This window comes from Uloborus diversus, chromosome 9 (assembly GCF_026930045.1).
Source record: "Uloborus diversus isolate 005 chromosome 9, Udiv.v.3.1, whole genome shotgun sequence".
NCBI classification, from domain to species: domain Eukaryota; kingdom Metazoa; phylum Arthropoda; class Arachnida; order Araneae; family Uloboridae; genus Uloborus; species Uloborus diversus.
In genome coordinates, this window is record NC_072739.1 from 22,619,790 (window position 1) to 22,641,289 (window position 21,500).

A 21,500-nucleotide genomic window follows, 5' to 3' on the forward strand; every position below is an offset into this window, starting at 1 on the left:
GAACCTCTCCCATCTCTACTCCGTAGTCTAACAGCGTAAAAGTTCAAATGTTTTTAGGATGGAGTGCTCTGGAATCTTTCATCTCCTTTCCTGATATCACCAAAGATAGCTTAGAAATACGGTTTTAAACCTCAATGTTTAAAAATTTCTGGGTAGAATCCCGAACCCTGTCCTCTAACATAGCAAAAACAGAAAAAAAGTACACATATAGAACTTTAATTCTGAAAACTCGTACCCTCTGTTCTAAAGCCTCTATATATAGCCTAAAATTATGTTTTTAAAACTTTGATACTTCAGTATCAATTTTCGAAAACAGCGCTTGAACCTTGACTTTGTTTTATCTCCTAACGTGATTAAAGATAGCTTAAAATACGTTTTTAGGGCTCCAGTTTCGGAATTTTTCCGAGAACGGTACTTTAATCCCCCCTCATCTAACGTCTCCAAAGATTAAAAGTGCGTTCTGGAAACTTCCATTTTGAAAAATTTCCGAGGAAGGAAAGCCGAACTCCTCGGACCTTTTCCTAACGTTCACAAAGACAGCCCAAAATTCTGCTCATAGAAATTAGCTTGGGTGGGACAGTTCGCTAATTTTTCCTCCTCAAAGATTCCTAAAATGAACTTCAGCTTGAAGAAAGGTTTTGGTAGGGAAACCTGCCTCTGCCCCTTTTGCTCCTAACATTATCAATATCAAACAAAGCCTAAAGTCGGGCGTCAATTATGGAAATTATCCCATGAGAGCGCCTACTGACTTCACAACATTTTTGGTGCCATTAGGTGTTAGAAAACCCTTTAACGTCACCAAAGATAGCCTAGAATTGCGTTTTTGAGAATTTGGTGCTGAACAATTTTCAAAGAAAGAAGCCGAACCTTCCCCATTCCAGTAAATCACCAAAACTACCCTTAATTGATTTAAATTTAAAACATACTTCAGTAAGAAACCTCAGCGCCCCTCACTCTCCTAACGCTTACAACTGCGTTAGAATACAAATGCAATTGCGCTGCCAAAGATAGCCTAAAATTGCTTATTTCAGAGCTGGAAATTTTCAAATTGAGTATCCGACCGTTCCCGATTTTCTTAACCTCTTCACAAAGTAGCTTAAGCTGCATTTTAAAACTTTGATTTCGAAACATTTTCTTGCGGTGCCCACCGATCCCCCAACGTCGACAAAGAAACATTAAGAGAATTTAGATTAAAAAAAAAAAAAAATCTGTAGCAACCCAATCCGCCCTTTCCCTTCACCTTACCAAAAACTGCCTATGCTTTCGATTTGTTTACGTAAATTTAGCAATTTTCTCCAAGAGTGGACCCCTCCCCTTTTTTTTTCCTTTGTTAGTTTGTAGAAAAATTTTATGTTTTTTTTTCTTTAATTAAATTTCTAGTTTCAATTTAAGCACCCTTGACAGTTTAATGTATTGGCTATTTCCCAACGAAAGGGCGGCAAATTGAGGAAAACACTGTAGCTACGCAACTGGCGATATACCGTTCCCTTGAATTCGAAACCAGTGAGTTAAATGTAGGGATTGCAATATACTGGACCGAAAATGCAATACCGGTATTCAGTATCTTTGAAACGTGATACCGGAATACCGGTAGTAAAAATTTCTTAAAAAAATCGAAAACCTATTGTTTCGTTGCCATATATCATACTTTTGTGAAAAAATTGTATGATTTATGAAAACGTATTATGAACAAATATAAAATGAAGGAACAAATGTTACAATAAAATACAGTAAAATACCTCCTAACGGACACCCCTCTTATGCGGACAATTTTTAATTCCCCAGTTCCAATGCAAATAACATTATTAAACCCCTGTCCTACGGACACCTCTCGATTGCGGACAAAAAAAAATTTGTCCCGTTAGTGTCCGCATTAGAAGGATTTTACTGTATCCATATTAGGAAGAAACATAATCCATCTATTGAATTGTTCTAAGCCTGTAACTCATTGTAATGCACTAACTTTCTGCAGTTGAAAATACTGTTTCTGAATCAACGTAGGTTAATGGTACTGTTAACAATGCACGATACACCTTCTCAAATTGCCTCGAAATTCTTCATCTTCAAATAATTCGGTCTCTTGCGTGTTATTTTTGGATGAATCCTACTGTGAGTGTATGTTTCTTTTATATTGTGAGTATTATTATTATTATTTGAATTAAAGTCTAGTTGTAATTTTTCTTCAAGAGGCGACACTTTTCTAATAATGACATCATTTTCAACGATATTCTCTTGATCAAAATATAGGATTGTGTTTGCTTTTTGATAGTCCTTTGTTTTGGAATTTACGATGAACTTAACTAAACTTGATCTAGTAAAATAAGAAATAACAGCGTCAAAAAGCACATATTGCAGATTGCCTGGAGACGCGTGTTTAGGCGTTACAAGGAACGCCTTTTTCAATGCATAAGAAATTAGCTTAAAGACATCCGACAAAGATCTTGCTTTTGTCGGATGCTTTTTCATCCATTAGCTCATTTCCTTTCCATTGAAAAAGGTGCTCCTTGTAACACAGAAACACGTGTCTGCAGGAATCTGCAATTTGTGCTTTTTGCCGTTGTTATTTCTTATTTTACTTTTTAGCACAAAGGTATTTATCTAACTTATTTAACTTAAACTCGATCTTGTTTGTTTCATTTATTCGTTCTCCTTCTTCTTTTAAAAATGCTTACAATTATAATTATGTAAATATTTAAAAATATTCAATATTATCTAGCAGAGTATATAAAGCTAAATAGCGAGACAGGAGCCCTAACCAAAACCGGTGGCAACAAATTACCATTTGTTATCCACTATAATATTAAAATCTGTTCGCGTCCGTCTGTCTGAACATCGATCTTCTCGAGAACCGCTGCGAATAGAAAGTCAAACGAGATACCGATCAATTCGAAATTTTCCAAAGAAAACAATAGGACCAATCTCGTAATTGTGCGATTTTAATTAGCGCAGATATTAATTAAAACGTTAATTAACATAACGTTATTCAGGAATTTTTATTTCTTTCCTGTTGCCATTTTGCATATGGGTGAGCAAGTAAAATTCTATTAATTGTTTTAAAAGAGATTTTTTTGGCTGCTGTCCAAATCTTAAAACAACGTTTCCATCTAGAATTTCATTTTAAATTAGTTTAAAATTGGTTGCTCTATTCGGACATAACCTTTATTTTATTGTCTGTCTTTTCTTTATTTTTTACATTCAACGTTCTTAACTCTTTTCAGCATATGAAAGTTGTTTCTTTAGCTGTGTTTATTGATTGTAGTGTAAGTTTATCATTCACCGGCCTCATATTTTGGTACATTTAGGATGTGTGACGAATTATGTTTATTTTGTTAAGGCTTTTTCCTGTCACATGGGTGAGTTTTCGAATTGTAATAACTCTCTTTTTCCTTCCTGTTTCTATTTTTGAAATACAGTTTGTATCGTTAAAAGAACACGTTAAATTAAGATTGTTTGGATTTCTTGAAGTGAAACAGAGTTGAACAAAAAAGATTGTTTTTAAGGATTTTAACTAAAGCTAATTTGGAATCTGATGACTTGGTATTAAGTTAATGCTTATTGGTATTTATTTTGTCTTGGTGCTTTAGTTTCACTTAATCAACCAAAAAGTATATGTCATTTTATGTAAAAAGCTGATTGTAATTGTACGTAAATATTTCAGATATAGTGTATCAGATGTAATTCATTTTTAACATGAGCACAGATTATAGTTGATAATGCATATATTTTCATCTTTTGTGCTAATTGAAAATACTCATAACTTGTATCATTGATAACTATAATTAAAACCTTAAAGAGATTTTTGCCAAAAATATGCTCTACTGGTGTTTTGCAAACCTTGCATTACGCGTATTTATTTACTCTTTAGTGCTTTAGAAACTGATGTCAGAGTAATACAAAAACATCAATTGGACATCTATTTCATTTTTAAGTAGCCCGTGCAACGCCGGGCACGCAGTTAGTTAACAAAAGAAATTTTGTTGTCAAAATTCAGTACAGTTGAGACAAATTCAAAATGTATACATATAAAGTATTCCTGCAATTAATAGTTGGGATAAATTAGTCGTAAGACAAATACATTTGAAATTACACTTGGAATTAACTTTTACAAAAGGGAAAGTGAGCAATCAGAGAAATGGGAAAAATAAAAACATGTTGCACATAAACGTGCGAAAGCGCGGTTCATCTTACCATTTAGTAATGAAAATATCGTTTTCAATCCTTCCGCTAATTTTAGTTAATGGTTTTCTACTAGTTCAGGGCTGTCCAACTGCAAAGAGGCCACGGGCCAGAATTCCAGCCACTGATCACCAGGCGGGCCGCAGTTTGAAAAAGTTGAACAATAACCTCTTACCTCTTAACAATTAATAGTTGAATTATTAATTATAAAACAATGAAACAGAAGGATTATAAAACAATTTGCTTACATTTTAATGGGAAAACTGAGGCCGATCCGCCTTCTTTACAAGAGCAGGATTGTCAACATCGATGTTTGTCTTTGCCAGCAGAAGAAGGTCTAACAATTAACTGTCGGAGAGAGAGAGCTCTGTGACAATTCTTGATAAAATTTATCGTTGAAAAAGCACTTTTACATAATTATATGCTCCCAAACATAGAAGTTATTTTCAGTCCAAAGTTACGCAGATTTGAAAACCGTTGTTAGAAGCAACTTTTGCTAATCTGAAATGTTTCTCTCTTCCCTCTCCCCCACAAACGCGAGGCAATGCTATTTCTAAGAATTCGTTTGGACACCAGCGTTCAGGATAGGACTGCATGACCTTGATCTGTAGATGTCCTGTACCTTTTTTTTTTCCCAATAAAATGAAAGGAGTAAAAGAGCGATCAAGAGGAAATTTCGAGGACCCCATCTTGATCAAGAACGGTAGTCTCGAATGCTTCTTGATACCATAAAATGTGGAAAAAAGAAATATGCTGAATAAGAAGTTGGCGGCCCGCGGGTAGCCAGTTAGTTGGACAGCCCTGTACTAGTTCATGCTTTTGACATAGAATTTTTGTCAATAGATTGATTTTGGTACTGTATCCAGGAAAAAGAACTGTACGTTTAAAATAAATGTAGATTTCTAATAAGTTAAATCAAGAACTCTGATGGTTTAATTATTTTCAGCTAACGATACCAGCAGCAATGCAGAAAAAAAGGGGGGGGGGTATTTCTTCAAAAAGTGGGTCAAAACTAGAAAAATACAAAAATTTGAGTAGTGGCCCCTATAATTGGGCCACCTACTGTAACTGCTCGGGAGGTTAAATGAAAGAAAATTTTCCAAATGTTGTACTTATTATTTTCATGATATTCAAAAACTTGTATTTATTATTTTCATGGAAATATCCGCAAAACTAATAAATATTTATGGAAATATATACTTATTGTCATTTGATGTTACAGCATCTTCAGCAAACTTGTTCACCTATTCTGTTACCAAAGGGCAGAATTTTTATAATTTTCAGCATGATGAAACTACAGCACAGCATCATGCCAGAACATAGAATGAAGATGACAAAATTGCCACTGAAATTGACTTATCCGTGCAGGGATAAAAGAATTGTGTAAGTGACGGTATTCATATTTATGGAAAAATATATTTATTGTCATTTGATCTTATAGCTTCTTCAGCAAATTTGTTCACCTATTCTGTTAACAAAGGGCAGAGTTCTTATAATTTTCAGCATGATGAAACTACAGCACAGCACCATGCCAGAGCATGGAATGAAGATGACAAAGTTGCGACTGAAATTGACTTCTCCGTGCAGGGATAAAAGAATTGTGCAAGTGACGGTATTCATATTTATGGAAAAATATATTTATTGTCATTTGATCTTATAGCTTCTTCAGCAAATTTGTTCACCTATTAACAAAGGGCAGAGTTCTTATAATTTTCAGCATGATGAAACTACAGCACAGCACCATGCCAGAGCATGGAATGAAGATGACAAAGTTGCGACTGAAATTGACTTATCCGTGCAGGGATAAAAGAATTGTGCAAGTGACGGTATTCATATTTTTGGAAAAATATATTTATTGTCATTTGATCCTACAGCATCTTCAGCAAATTTGTTCACCTATTCTGTTAACAAAGGGCAGAATTTTTATAATTTTCAGCATGATGAAACTACAGCACAGCATCATGCCAGAACATAGAATGAAGATGACAAAATTGCCACTGAAATTGACTTATCCGTGCAGGGATAAAAGAATTGTGCAAGTGACGGTATTCATATTTATGGAAAAATATATTTATTGTCATTTGATCTTATAGCTTCTTCAGCAAATTTGTTCACCTATTCTGTTAACAAAGGGCAGAGTTCTTATAATTTTCAGCATGATGAAACTACAGCACAGCACCATGCCAGAGCATGGAATGAAGATGACAAAGTTGCGACTGAAATTGACTTCTCCGTGCAGGGATAAAAGAATTGTGCAAGTGACAATATTCATATTTTTGGAAAAATATATTTATTGTCATTTGATCCTACAGCATCTTCAGCAAATTTGTTCACCTATTCTGTTAACAAAGGGCAGAATTTTTATAATTTTCAGCATGATGAAACTACAGCACAGCATCATGCCAGAGCATAGAATGAAGATGACACAATTGCCACTGGAATTGACTTCTCCGTGCAGGGATAAAAGAATTATGCAAGTGATGATGTTCAGAGGAACTCTAAACCAGTTCATGATGTTGGCTCGATGGGACTCTGGGATGCATTCACTCTTGATGTATCCTATTGCGGGGAAGTAAATGCCAACAGCCACCTCCAACAGCAGAAACGAGGCATAGGCAACGAAGACATTCGTTTCTGGAAAACTGGTAGCCAGAGCGCTTCCACACTGTGAAACAGTTGCGATCAAAATGGCCAGAAGCAACATCCGCTGAGGTTCGTATTTTCTGTACAAGGCCAACTGATAAAGAGACGAACCTATCATGATGCAGACCATGAACACCGAAAACACGAGCCCCAAAGGAGGGTGCTGCGAATCCAGAATCGGAGTCCAAAGGAACACAAACACATACATCACACTTTCGAACAACGATTGCACGATGCCAACCATGAAGATCAAGCTGTTGCCCAGGATCACACTTAACCCTTCGAAACATGGGTTTCGAGAGCTCTTCTGGCTCCTACCGTAGTTTTCATTCCACGCTTTAGAAATGATGAAGCAGCTGATGATGAAGAAAGGTATTGCAAGCACAAATGGCGAAATGGGTCCCAATTTCAAGGATTCCGAGGTGAAATTCGCCAATATTCCAGCTACGATAGCCAACACTCCGTTCCAGAAGGTGGCTTGGGCAAATGTGATGGAAATCCACTCCTGGGGAAAGTCATACGTCAGCATGTGTTCGTAAACGTACCACGATTCGAAAACGGAAAACAACAACGAAGTGGATACTCCCCCCAGCAAACGTCCTAAAAGCAAAATGTTGTAATTGGGAAATATCTTCAAAAAGCAACATAAAGAATAGGAGATGCAGAAAACCATGCACATCTTTTTTCGTCCAAATTTGTCAGCTAGAGCTCCAGTGCCGGTACCAAATAGCACACTAGCTGAAAATCCAACAACATACAGGACAGCTATTTGGGAATTGGTGAAACCATAATGACTGTATAGTTTATAGATGTATGGACCTTGCAGCCAATCGCCAAAGAGAGCGAGAAAGTATACTGCGAAGTATTTTCTTTGAAATGCTTTAAAGTGGGCATTATTTGTGGATGGTAGATCAGTCTTTGTAGCCTGGAGTAGATATTGAAGAGCCACACAGATGCCAATGGACATGAGCAATAAGCAATATGTAACGCCCGTAAGATATAATTCAGATTCCTGAAAAATAAATAAATAAGTAAAAAGAATGAAACCGATTTATAATACCAAGAATATTTAATGTATGCAAAAAAAATATATATACAACATAAAAAAGCTATTGTATCTTCTACTTCACATTTTAATGACCAGCCAAGACGTTCATTAAACACGGCAGCCAAACTTTCTACATTTCATTGAGTTCTTCTATGTGAAATAAATCTGGGGGATTCTTTAACACACAAGCTCTAATACACCACCAGCAACCTCCTTGTAAGCAGAGTCAGATAAAAATATAAAGTATCTGCTCACAAAAAAAAATAAATAAATAAATAATAATAATAATAATAATAAGAAATAAATACATTTTGTAAAAATTTTTGGCTAAAACAACGTTACTAAGCACAAAATTGCAAATAATTGCAGGCATATGCTTTGAGGTTACAAGGAACTAATTTTCATGCCAGTTACCCTATATGACGAAAAGTATTGGGACACTTAGTTTAAAAAATTCACTTTTACGGATTTCTCGAGAGATAAAAGACTAATTGCTCTGTAATTTTTTATGCATGAAAAGTATACTCTTGCGAATAAAAAAATAAGAAATATTTTTTTCGAATTTGTAGCATGAAAATTATTTTAAAAAATACATAAATCTTCGTGAAACTACAATTCAGTTGAAAAGTTTTTAACACATTTGCGTCCAAGGCAATAAGGGTAAGATTAAGTTTTAAGAACAAAATTTTTCATTTCTCAAGAAAATTATTTAAAATAATGATAAAAAAAAAATTGCAGCACATTTTGCGTTATTTTCATTAGTTTGCAATTAAAGAAAACATCCAATTCTGCTTTGATTTTGAAAACTTAGGCATTTAAGGATTGTGTCTACTTCCATCTTGTGAATGACCAAAAAGGGCGACTACGGTTCACATATAGCTAAAAAGACTTTCCGATCAAAAAAACGCTTTTCTCCGATCGACCCTCATATCTTCAGGCTTTTGATTCCAAAGCAGTAAATTGTCCTCTTTGAGTGTGTGCATAATTCCTGTTCACAAGAGGAATTTTTTTCTTGGGAACTATTGAGGGTCAGAAATGGCGGCTGCGGAAGTTTTTTTTGGGTCGCCACTTTTTTTTATTGCTAGCGTCATTTTACCTCAAAATTTTTACAATTTCTTTCAGGAAACATCGATAAAAATGAAGATTAGATCTCATAGAACAAAATTCCCTGGGAAAAAATTGGAAAAATTTTTTTTTTTTGGGAGGGAAGGGGGAAATTCGGAAAATTCCCTGACTTTTCCCTGACGTTTTGACCAGTGTCATTTTTCCTGACAATTCCAGGTTTTCCCGGAGCGTACGAACCCTGGACATTCAAAATTATTTGTTATTGCCAGTAGCGTTGACAGACAAAAATTTTGGAAAGGGGGTTTTCAAAATCGAAAATTGAAGCTTTATTTTTCATTAATTTCATCATTATTATCATTAGCTTTTCTTTTACAGTTCAAAATTATTCTTAATTAACAAATTGATTACTGTGCATTTAGCTCCACCATTAATTCATTTTTTTAGAGTTCATTATGCAGGAATGTACATTAAATAGTCTGATGTTTCAGAACAACTTGGGTCGAAGTATCGATACTACCAATGTTTTAATTTTGGACATCGATGTTTTGAAACATCGATGTGTTTTCATCAATGTCGCACCAGGGCTGAGGAGTCGGAAGGAAAATGACCGACTCCGACATTTTGCCACTTCCGACTCCGACTTTTAAATTATTTATTTTAATTTTCTCCCCTTATGGAAAGGGGAGAAAACCTCAAAGCAACGATTGAAATATTAACGTTTTTTTATGGAATTTTCTCGTTGTATTTTGTAGTAAACCTAGGATGCCATACAACGTTAGAAGTTCAATTTTAAAATCAAGTTTTCCAATAGTTGCGATCTTAAAAGTGAGATACCTTAAAAATTTCATTTTTTTAACACTAAAAGGATTAATTCGCTAGCCTTTTAATGTTTAACAAATAAATGTTGATCAAATCGTGTGCTTTCAATTTTTTAAAGCTGTAACTAGAGAGAAAAAAAGCTTTCTTACTAAGTCTAAAAACCTATCTTGAGAGGGGGCGGTATGACCCGGGTGACACACGGTTAATGTTCGAGTTGGCAAAAAATTATTACTTTAATTCTGAAAATTTTCCCGAATAAATTTCAAATTTTTTTTTCATCTAAAAAATGTTAACGAAAGTAGGGGAGAAGCGGGGAGATCCTGGGTACATGTACGTCTGGTTTCCACCCGAGTCTACTTGCTCAAGGGATTTTTATAACTGAGATCGAAGTAAAAAATATATTGTGTAATGTTTAATCGAAAGTGATTACTTAGAAAATGATAGGTGAAAAAACCGTTTGCTGACAGTTGCTACTAGTTAAAGAAAGTTGACAAAACAAGCAAACTAGGTAACGGCGTAGTTTACAGAAAGTTCAATTGGAAATCAAGCCAGCTGGTTGCCAATGGCAAATATTTTCTTATTTATACATGTAAAAAAACCAATTACGCAGTCAGTTTTTTCAAAAAATGCAAGGAAAGTCAGCGAAAATTAAAGAAAAAAGAAGCCCGGAGTTGGAGTTGGCATGTTTTCTAACGACTTTTTACCCAAAAATCAGTCCGACTCCGACTCCACAGCCCTGGTTGCACCACACCAGAGTCCTCTTTTTCCCCATTTATTTAAAATAAAAATGTTAAAAGAAGTGTCTCCCAGTTTTTCCTTCTGCATTTGATTTTTTTTTATTTTGGTTTTCCATTATAAATTTTTCCATCCTATCCAGACATTTTATTTGCTTGAAATACTACCACCTGAGGTCCAGTTAAAAACTTTTAATATTTTGGACTGCAATTTTTCTTACACTGAACGTTAGGTCTCTTTTCTTTTCATTTTAAATATCAGGCCTCCTGAATCTTTTGATGAATTTTGTGGTCAATTTTAGTGTTTAACCCCTCAAAATTTAATAACTACTGGGTAATGTGTCTTTTATTAAAATACTTTAAGAGCCATTGTCTGTGAGGATCAGGCAGGTTGTGATTGTTGGGATTTTTAATTTTCTTTATTTTCACATAGGTTGTTTCTTATCATGAATGTAATGTAATTCCGAAATTTGAGCTTTGTCTGACTCACCGTTTTTGAGAAAACATTTTTTTTTTATTTAGGGGGCGTGGCCTATTTTTGCTGGTTTTTCAAATTTTAATGTGCTTGTTGCTTGAAGCGCCCTTATAATGACATGGATTTTTTAACTCTATATTAATATATGGTCTTGTTAGATACTGTTACAGCTGTCAAATCGGTGACACTATGAGGGCGACGCCCACAAACTCCGTTTAAAAATGACCAAAAATGAATTTTTTTCTATATTCAAGGCCAATTTTCTCAAAGCGCCTTCATGATGACACCAACATTTTTAGATCATTTTCTAGCCACACTTACATACATCAAAAATATGTAACAAAATCGGTGTCACTATAAGGGCGCCAGAAGATATTGGAACTTTTATTCGATAAATTTCACAAAAACACAAATATTTAAAATCTAACTACAACTGTCGCCCTCATAGCAGAGATCTGATACTAAATTTGGTTGATAACCAACATGTTTGTCTAACATTTGCACAAAAAAAAATCGGTGTCACTCCTATTATTTTTGGAAATATAATCGTTCGAAGTTAGTACGTTATGGCGTTTTTTTATATTTATATATTTAATCTTTTCACGCCCAGATAGGTTTTTTGAACATATTTATTTTTAATTTAATACAAAAATGTGTACCTTTTAACATAAACAGCTTTGGCAGTAAGAGCGTCTTTTTCTTGATTAGAAAATGCCCGTTTTGATATAGGTACAGGCGGATGTATTGTGCATAATATGTCTAGATTATCATACCAATACTCATCTTGTTTTTTCGGCCAAACAAATCTATTTATTCCAATTGTTCTTGACATACATTTGACCTAACTTGCAAATGGATTTTATACGAAAGATGTATAGAGAGAAGCTCTTACAAACATCTTATATAAATGCTTCAAATTTTCAACTAATAAATATCCCTGCATTGCCAAAAGTTCAATTTAATGAAATTGGATGGGCCCTATCTTTACGAGTTCAGTTCAAGTTCACTTCAAAGCAGAAGGAGTATTTATAAGAGCAATTTACGATTGGTGAAAATACTGGGAAAAAACAACATTCCTGTCAAGTTGTACACTAGATGAGAAATGTAGTTCGTAACGGGGAAAAAACTGTTCGTTGCTTCAGAGTATTGTACTATAAAACAAATCCTATTCTTTTTTTTTCGATGGAAGAAACAAAAAAACGAATGCATTCTCAATACATCAAATGAGAATATTGAAGAAAGCGAACATTCAGAATCTGAATTTGAGGATAACATAGACCAAAACGAAGAAAACATTACGAATCAAATCAAACCAATTTCAAAAAGACGGTCATCTCTTATTGAAAACTGCTAATTTTGTAGCACTAAAGCATGGGAAAACATGGTATCCCAGAAAAATAGTAGAAGTTGACCATTTGCAAGTTTAGATCAAATGCATGTCAAGAACAATTGGAATAAACAAATTTGTTTAGCCGGAAAAACAAGACGAGTATTGGTATAATAGTCTAGACATGTTATGCACTATAGATCCACCTGGTACCTATATCAAAACGGGCATTTTCTATTCAAGAAAAAGACTCTCTTGCTGCCCAAAGCTGTTTATGTTATAAGGTACACTTCTTTGTATTAAATTAAAAATAAATATGTTCAAAAAAAATCTGGGTGTGAAAATATTAAATAAATAAATATAAAAAAAATGCCATAACGTACTAACTTGGAACGATTATATTTCCAAAAATAATAGGAGTGACACCGATTTTTTTGGTGCAAATGTTAGACAAACATTTTGGTTATCAACCTAATGTAGTATCAGATATCTGCTATGAGGGCGACAGTTGTAATTAGATTCTAAATATTTGTGTTTTTGTGAAATTTATTGAATAAAAGTTCCAATATCTTCTGGCGCCCTTATAGTGACACCGATTTTGATACATATTTTTGATGTATGTAAGTGTGGCTAGAAAATGAACTAAAAATGTTGGTGTCATCATGAAGGCGCTTTGAGAAAATTGGCCTTGAATATAGAAAAAAATTCATTTTCGGTCATTTTTAAACGGAGTTTGTGGGCGTCGCCCTCGTAGTGTCACCGATTTGACAGCTGTAACAGTATCTTACAAGACCATATAGTAATATGGAATCAAAAAATCCATGTCATTATAACGGCGCTTCAAGCAACAAGCACATTAAAATCTGCAAATTTGAAAAACCGTCAAAAATGTGCCACGCCCCCTAAACAAAAAAAATTGTTTACTCAAAAACGGTGAGTCAGACAAAGCTCAAATTTTGGATTTACATTACATTTATGATAAGGAACAACATATGTGAAAATAAAAAAAATTAAAAATGTCAACAATCACAAATGCTTTAAACTGCCTGATTCTTACAGACAATGGCTCTTAAATCTCCCTTTATTTCAAACTCTTTCTAAATGGAACATATTTCAGATGATGTGATTTTCGTGATGATATTTCGATTAAAAAAGTTTAGAAATAAATTTGTCGGTGTTCCGAATGAAGCAAGAATACTTATTTATTGATTTTTTTTTAATGTAAAAAGACGGAGGTTTGTCATGGGTTTTGCTGATTATTTTTCTTTTGCAAAAAACTGTTAGAAACATACATTTCGGCGCACCCTAATTAGATAAGGTTAATAAAGTTCTTTGATTTTTTTAAATAGCACTTAAAAATATTTTCTTTCTAAATTTATGTTCTATATCATTTCTATTCACTGCTTGCTGTATTTTATTTATTTTTTCCTCCCAACACTCTAAAGGCTCTCCTTCTTCTTTTTACATTACTAAAATGAAATAAGCTGTCTCTTCTCTGAAAAACAGAATCTGAACCCCCCCCCCCCCTCCTCTGCCGATGACTCCTGGAGAGAGAGGTTGAGAAGAGGGTTTCAAAAGGCATTGAAAAGCATGAGAAAAGCTGAAGACCTTTTCGGAGAACTTAGCTGGTCCTATGGCAGCGGTTCCCAACTTTTTTAGTTGTGCGGCTCACCTATTTTGTAGAAAACACCCTTGAGGCCCACTAACTACTATATATTACTTGTACAGCCAAAATTTACTTTCGGGGGGGGCGGGGGGAGAGTAGCATTTGCTCATAACATTCCTTAAGTGTAAATAATATACCGTATTTGGACTGAAAGTGTGTTAAAAAGCAAAGTTCTGAAGTTGTTAATCACCTTCTTATTTCATGCTGCACCACTGATACTAACATAATGTACAAGATCAATTTTCAAACTAGTTTTTAAGAAAGAAAATAACTTTATTGTCATTCACTTAGCTGTAAGAAACTCAAAAACAAGTCATCAAAGTCAAAGCTCCATGGGATTTTTGACGCTGTTTTTCCTCTACGAGGGAGCTGATATCTGGTTTGAAACTAGATAGTTTTAGTCTCAAACAACTCGCAACATTCCATGCATTTCAAAATAATTTTTTTTTAAATTTACAATGAAAAGTCTCATTAAAATAGGTAGGTTGAAGAAAAGCCCCTCAAGCCTCTTAATTCACTGGTTTGTCACGCCTGTTCAGCAAAGGAGGAACACTAGTTTCTTTGGTAATTTTCTTTAAAAAATTAGATTCATTAGATTTCATCTCTTCAACTATAGGAAAAAATTCCTAAGAAATATGAAAAATCTTAATCTTAAAAGTTCATTACTGGCGATGAGCCAGGAAGAGTTTTTGAGTGACCATACATCTAATAAGTGAATTTTCGCAAAAGAAAAAACAAACATTAAGACCCCAAGATTTGCCTTGGTTCAGATTCTTGTCCAGTGTCCACGGCCCAGTAACACGCTGTTCACGGCCCATGGGTTGGGAACCGCTGTCCTATGGTATAAGCTGCAAACATAGAGGGTCAGGAGACAAGTCCCCCTCTCCCCCAGGTCACACTCTGCCTGCCCTCTCTACTAGGGCTATGGAGTCAGAGTTGGACTGATTTTGGGGTAAAGGAGTCAAAATCAGAGGCTTTAAAATTCAAGGAGTCAGAGTCAGTCATTTTCGCTTTGATTACAGCCATGTTTTCTGTCTACATCATTGCTAACGGATGTTAAAACACTTTCGATTTGCAGTTCCTCTTTTGAAAGTTGCAGGGACACCACTATTCTTTAACATCCCTCATTATCAGAATCCTAAGGATTTCTTTGAAAATTAAATTAAATTTTTAAAAAACTCTGTAAGAAAATTTGATTTTGGTTTTTTAACACCGATAAAATGTAAAAAAAAAAATAAAATAAATAAATGTCAATCATTTCACCACTCCCTGCTCGAGGAAAATGCTCCTCCAGCAGCCTCTTACTCAGGCTTTGATTCAACATAAGTTTATCATTTAATTTAGTTTTTTGTAAGGTGTTTCTCATACATAAATAATTTTAGATTACATTTAAGGGGTTGTTACATAATACTCATAGGCTGCAGGTTAAGTATCATTACGCAAGAACTTCTCAAACCTCTTTGCTCAGTGTCATGGTTTTCAGTCAACATCAATATCATATGGGGCTATCATTTCAAATTATTGCATAAGCGGGAAGAGTCAAAAGGTTTATACTCAATGCATATTGTATCAAAACCCAACAAGAAAATCATGCCCACATAAACTAAAACTTTTTTTTAAAAATTAGCTTCAGGCAAAACTTTTTATGCTTGTTCAAAAAAGAAAAAAAAAACAATGTAGTGAGTCTTTTAAGTCAGTAAGTTGCCTCCCCTAAGCCAGGGCTAAGGCCAGAACTACATGCGATACACCAGACCGCACGGTTATCACATCAAGGACAGCAGTATTGTTCTTATTAGAACTCATCAGTCTGGAATAGTGAATTACCAAGCTGGAGGCAGATGTCATCTCACTGAAGCTGAGAGTAGCAACAAACTGGTAGAAAAAGTAAATTTATCTCACCGGTGAGTGTCCACAGCATGGTGCGGGTCCACTTGTAGTTTCACCTTCAATTCACAAGTCGAACCACACCAAGTCTGTGGCTAGTTAAAAAAAGTACTGGGTAAGTCCCTGAATCCCATTCCATCCCCTTACATTATTATTCGAGCAGGTCTACAATCACATCTTTACAACTTCAATTTTGAAAAATTTCCTTGGGTAAGCTTCCAAATCTCCTTTTCATCACCAAAGAAAGTCTAAAATTGTATTTTTGAAGCTTCAATTTTTGAAAACTTCCGAGAGAGAATTCTGAACCCCATTTCCTTAACACCACTAAAAATAGACTACAATTAAGAACTTAAAATTCCAAATTATTGTTGATTGCAGAATCTCTCAAAGAAGTCGGAATTGTCGCTCTCCAGCAACTGCCCTTGACATCAAATGAAAGAGATTTAGTATCATTTAAAAAAAGACAGGAGAGAATGAAAAAATGAAGAAAGAAAAAGCATAATACTGCCCAACTACCTAAAAATTAGCAGAATCGACAGATAAAATTTGCCGAATAAAGAAAATTTTTGGAAAGTCACAATAACCTCCCCTCTAGCAAATCCAACTTAAGTGGTTTATTTTACGTCTTCCTTTTCCATTGATCATTGATTTTGTGCATCATAAGTTTTTTATGTTAAAAAAAACGTTTAAAAAAATATATAATAAATAAAAATTCAATATTTTAATTGAGAAACAGTAATGTATAGTTAAAAAATGGTTTTTAACAGTTTGAGGTGGTGTTTACAAGTGTCTTTAATCGTATGGGTATGTTTATAAAAGCTTTTACACATACCTTTTTCCACAACGCGAAATTTCAACTTACGCGAAGGGTCTTGGAACGCATCCCTTGCGCAAGTCGAGAGTCGACTGTATTACATAATATTTTTGCTCTATTAAATATAGCAATGAAAAAACAAATTGTAGGATTTGAAAGCTACGGTTCCAACATGCAGAAAACATGTCTCATTTATTGAGAAACAATAATTTAAAAGGTTGAAAAAAATTGTGTATAGGGTCATTCTACAAAGAATAGCCACTTTTCCCGCATATTACGGTTTACGTATTTCATCAAAAAGTAATTATTTTGGAACAGATGTGACATACCCCCCCCCACCCCCCCATTTGGCGACATCCGATTTTTTGCACAAAATTGAAATATTTTTCTCGCTAATGAGGCGATAATTTTTTAAGCATGGCATCCCTGCTGAAACTGACCTGTGTTTGGCAATCCGAAAGGCAATATTAGATCTGTTCAAACTTGTTTACTTATTATTGGTTTCTAGGTTTCTAGTCACGCAGGAGAGATTCTTGTTTTTTCTTGCAATATACCTTACAGGAAAGCTTATTTTGTGTTAGTTTAAATTCAGTCTTTTGATGAATAAATATTAGAAAATGCCAGTTTCTTCAAACTTGAACGTTAACTACAAATAAACTTCAACTTGGTGTGTATCTGTAAGGTGCCATTGTCTGTTTTGTTTCAGACTGAGGGTGAGGATTTATACCATAAAAAGGTAAGTTCTTCTTTTGCAGAATTCAAAAAAAAAAAAAAAACTCTCACTTCCGAAATTCTTTGTTTTTACAAAATCTTGAGGGTTTCTTGTAGTTTTTAACATTATTTTCACTGTGTGTAAATTAATTTTACAAAAATAGTACGGTCATTTTATTCTAAAAGTTAATTCTTATCGATGCTACGAATTATTTAGACATATTCTATAAACGTGACTTCTTTAGGTACTGAATTTCTGAAAATAAGCTGACTCTAGCATTTTATAAAAATATGAAGGTGTTATTTTATGTAAAATATAATAGGTATTTTGAAAGCATGTCTGGATAGCAAATTAATGTATGATATTTTTGTATTGTTTATGTTTGGGATGTTCTGTTGAAACATTTCTACTTTTCATACATTGAAATTTGAGTAACTAAGCGTTTTTTTGGCTGAAATAGTTACTGATTATGGGGATGTTTTCCGCTTTAAGCATCTTTAAGCATCGTAATTTGAATTGCTTTGCTCTTTTTTTTTAGCAGAGTATGAGAAAAGTTTTTGTTCGATGAAATGCATGTTGGAAAATAGCTTTTATTTCTATTGGTACATATTTCATTGGTGAGCTGAAATAGTAATTTATTAATTTAAGCATTTTGAATACTTTCTAGTAATTTTTCTTTCTGTACAAAAACTTTCTAGTTTCTGGTATTTTTGAAGCGTATATTCTCGATGTTTTTTGTTGTGATTTTATGTTGTTTCTCTCTGTCTCTCTCTCTCTCTATATATATATATATAGTGTTCTGAAGTGTTTTGATCATGTTTTTTTTTATCTGAATTTTTCTTGTTGGAGCTAAAAAAGCATCGCTAAGAATGATGTATGACATATTTCGTCATACATCGTTTCTTGGCGCCAACAGGAAAAAGTCGCCAAGGGTGGGGTATATGCCATTAGTTCCATTATTTTATAAGGTAATGACAAAATTTTTTGCTTAAGAAATCACACATACGTTTGCAATTTGTTAAGCAACAAAATTTTGTTCAATACCATTTAAAAATATTACTTTTAATGAAATATATGAGGCGTCACCTTGCGGGTCAAAATTAGCTTCCCATGCAATAGCCCATCAAATTTCACTTCTGCCGTCTTCTTTTCTTAGAGAGTCTGATTATCTATCACTTATTGAGTTAAAAGAGTCTTGTTTTGCGATTTTCAGACTGAATAGTCATTGCAGAGTCGACAAGCTCAGACATGGGTGAAACTGCAGTCTCTGGATAATGTAATGAACTAATCCATACCTGCTAGCAATTTTGACTAGGCTCTGGCCGTGGGATGGTAACTTAAAGCTTTATACTCATTAAGTTGTCTACAGGTCTGTTGTTTAGATGGGATCAGGAGGGGCCATGTGCCCATTCCCAAATTTGGGAAAGAAATGTATTTACATGCAAATTGGGTCAGGTTTCTTCTTGTTTTTTTTTAACTTGCATTTAGTATTCCCCCTCCTCCCCCATCAGGAAAAATTCCAACTAATGGCCTGGTTATCTTTAGGCTTGCCAGACATCCCGGTTTGACCGGTTACAGTCCCAGTTTTCAAACGAAGTCCCGGTGTCCTGGCTGGTTTACTTCAAGTCCCGGAAAAGGATAAATTTGATTACAAATGACCAAAAGGGTCTAAAATCAATTAATTGTGAAAGATTATTTAGGGAATAATTACTTTATCATTTATAACATTGACTTGTAAAATTAATACCGGATTAGCTTGAGAGGATTTTTAAAACAAGATTAAAACAAAAATAAGACGGTCTTAAAAAGTCCTATAATATGAAAAGTATAACCAAATACTAGTCAATTTTTTATTCCTCATTCAAAGTGTTTTTTAAAATTAAAATAGTAAATATTTACATGTGTGAACTGAAATGTTCAAACTGTATCTGCTTACTTCATTTTTATTACCCTTGCTTATTAAAGTTCATAATTAGTAACCATTCATTCATAGCATTGACCACTACCCAATAAAATGCTCTAAAAAATCAGGCAGGGTTGTGTACCCCTTTGAATACTAGCAATTCTGCAGAGGGAAGGGGGGGGGGCATTCCGTTTGAACATTTCAGAAAACTGGAACTTCGATTTAATGATACCCGATTCAAAAATTTCATCAGTTTAATGATACATTTCAGCGGTCTGGATTTGAATGTATTGAAAGTCTATGCTCCTCGATTTAACGTCGTTCTTGATTTAAGGTTAATCTTTTCCCGCCCCTTGACAATCGTTAAATCGTATTATTATACTGTAGGAGTTTTTCTGCATTTGGAGAACCTAAAATAAACTAATACAGTGTAATGACCGACATATCCGAAGGAACTTAGCTAGGAAATGAACCTTGTCTGTCACAGAAAGCTCATTCAAATTCCTGTGCCATAAAACCCAAAGATGAAACAAACCAGTAAAATATACTTACATTGACAGTAGTTACTGCTTGTGTTAAATTTGACTCTGAAACAACCATATTGTGCAACGAATCTGCAAGACAAGTTATCAAATTCAACATTCATGTTCATTCGACAATACAATTTTAATATTATGAATCATACAATCATAAATTCAGTTGCTAATCTGCCTCTTTTAATGCACTTCATGTCAGCAATAATAATAATAGCAATGACAAAACCTGTATATATACCTCTAAATATTTAACAGTCCGTCTCAAAGCAACTGCTATAAACGAAATTTTTACAAAAACTAGAGAATGAGACGCAGTAAAATAATGCTAAAAAGTTTGCATGTTACTAGAATAAAACAATAAGAGACAAAACCACTTACAGTATCAGAATATTTTTCATAAATGCTTCAATTCTCCATCAGTGAATCAAACGTCGATCTGATTTGTAATGTGGATATTGAAGAGACAAATGAAAATACTGAGTGAAATTCGACATCGATCATTTTTTAAAAAGCGTTTTGTTCACCGGAAGATTATTCTTCTGAGCGGATATAGCATCCGCAAACACCAGTCAAATTAAATAGATGTTTTATTTAACTCTCAACAATATTTGTCATTTAACCACCTGACCGACGAAAACGTAAACAATAAAATTTTACAGTTAACTTGGGAGTTAAGACAGATTTCAGGTAAATAGTATAAAAATAATACAATGCATAACTTATTCGTGACTTATTCGATTGCATTTTCATTGAAATTTATTTTTATTATGCCTTCATTTTTATCTAGTTATCTGAAAATAAAAAATAAAATACTTACTTTGGATTCAAATCAAATGGCAACAAGTATTCATTTATTGATAAACATGGAAGTCACAAATGTTTATTTCGCTCATTGGGCGTTTTCCTGCCGTGGATGGTGGATGGTGTGGCTGCAACCTTAACTGTTCTCTTCCTCGTGGGTCGGTGGCAGCGGCAGTTTAGTAGTAGCTCTCGCGTGTTGTGGTTGCTGCGTTGCAGCCGGGAGATGCACGGGCCGGGTGTTTGGCCCTTTTTCTTTTTGTAGTTTTTTTCCTTTTTTAGGCTGCTTATGGCGTCTCCCTCTTGTTCCTGGGACTCCCTCCTCGTCTAGTTTTACTTTTTTGTGCGTGCGTTTCTTTTTTTTCGGTTGTTGCTCCCGCAAGCGGCGGAGCCCTGGTTGTTGCCGTCTTTGGGTTTGGCGGGCGCTTCCATGCTCAGGTAAGGCAAATTTTTCTTTTTTCCTTTTGCGTCAGCACCATTTTCCTGCTTTCATTCTCATGGCAGGTATTGACGACCCCAACGTCTTTCAAAGTATTTCGGATTACCCGACCACCATTGATGCCATTGCGGGCAACGGTGGCTCTAATTTTTGTATTCTTTTCAAAGTTAAAGACCAGCCCTCAGCCGGTCTCCCCCGTAATAAACCTTTGCTTATTAAAAAAGATTTTGAGGAGTCGCTCATTAACCATAATCTAATTGAATCTATCGATTTTACTCGTACCAATCACATGATAGTGAAAACATACAACGCAGCATGTGCCAAAGAAATTTTGGCAAAAAAATCAATATTAAATATTCCTACAGAAAGTTCACTGTTGAACGACGGAACCACGACTCGGTTCCTTCTTCGTAACATCCCTATCGAAGTTAGCCTCAATGAATTAGCCACTGAATTATACG

The 21,500-nt window shown here is 34.5% G+C and overlaps 1 protein-coding gene across 1 annotated transcript; it reads right to left on the reverse strand.

Annotated features, from left to right (window-relative positions):
* Window positions 1-5,953: 5,953 nt before the first annotated feature.
* On the reverse strand, window positions 5,954-20,371 carry LOC129230617 (molybdate-anion transporter-like). The gene is made up of 3 exons (XM_054865033.1): window positions 20,181-20,371; window positions 19,819-19,880; window positions 5,954-7,831 (listed from the first exon to the last, which is right to left on the reverse strand). Exons 2-3 carry the CDS (start codon window positions 19,864-19,866, stop codon window positions 6,494-6,496), a joined length of 1,386 nt encoding a protein of 461 aa, XP_054721008.1. The 5' UTR covers window positions 19,867-19,880; window positions 20,181-20,371; the 3' UTR covers window positions 5,954-6,493.
* Between the last annotated feature and the right edge of the window lie 1,129 nt (window positions 20,372-21,500).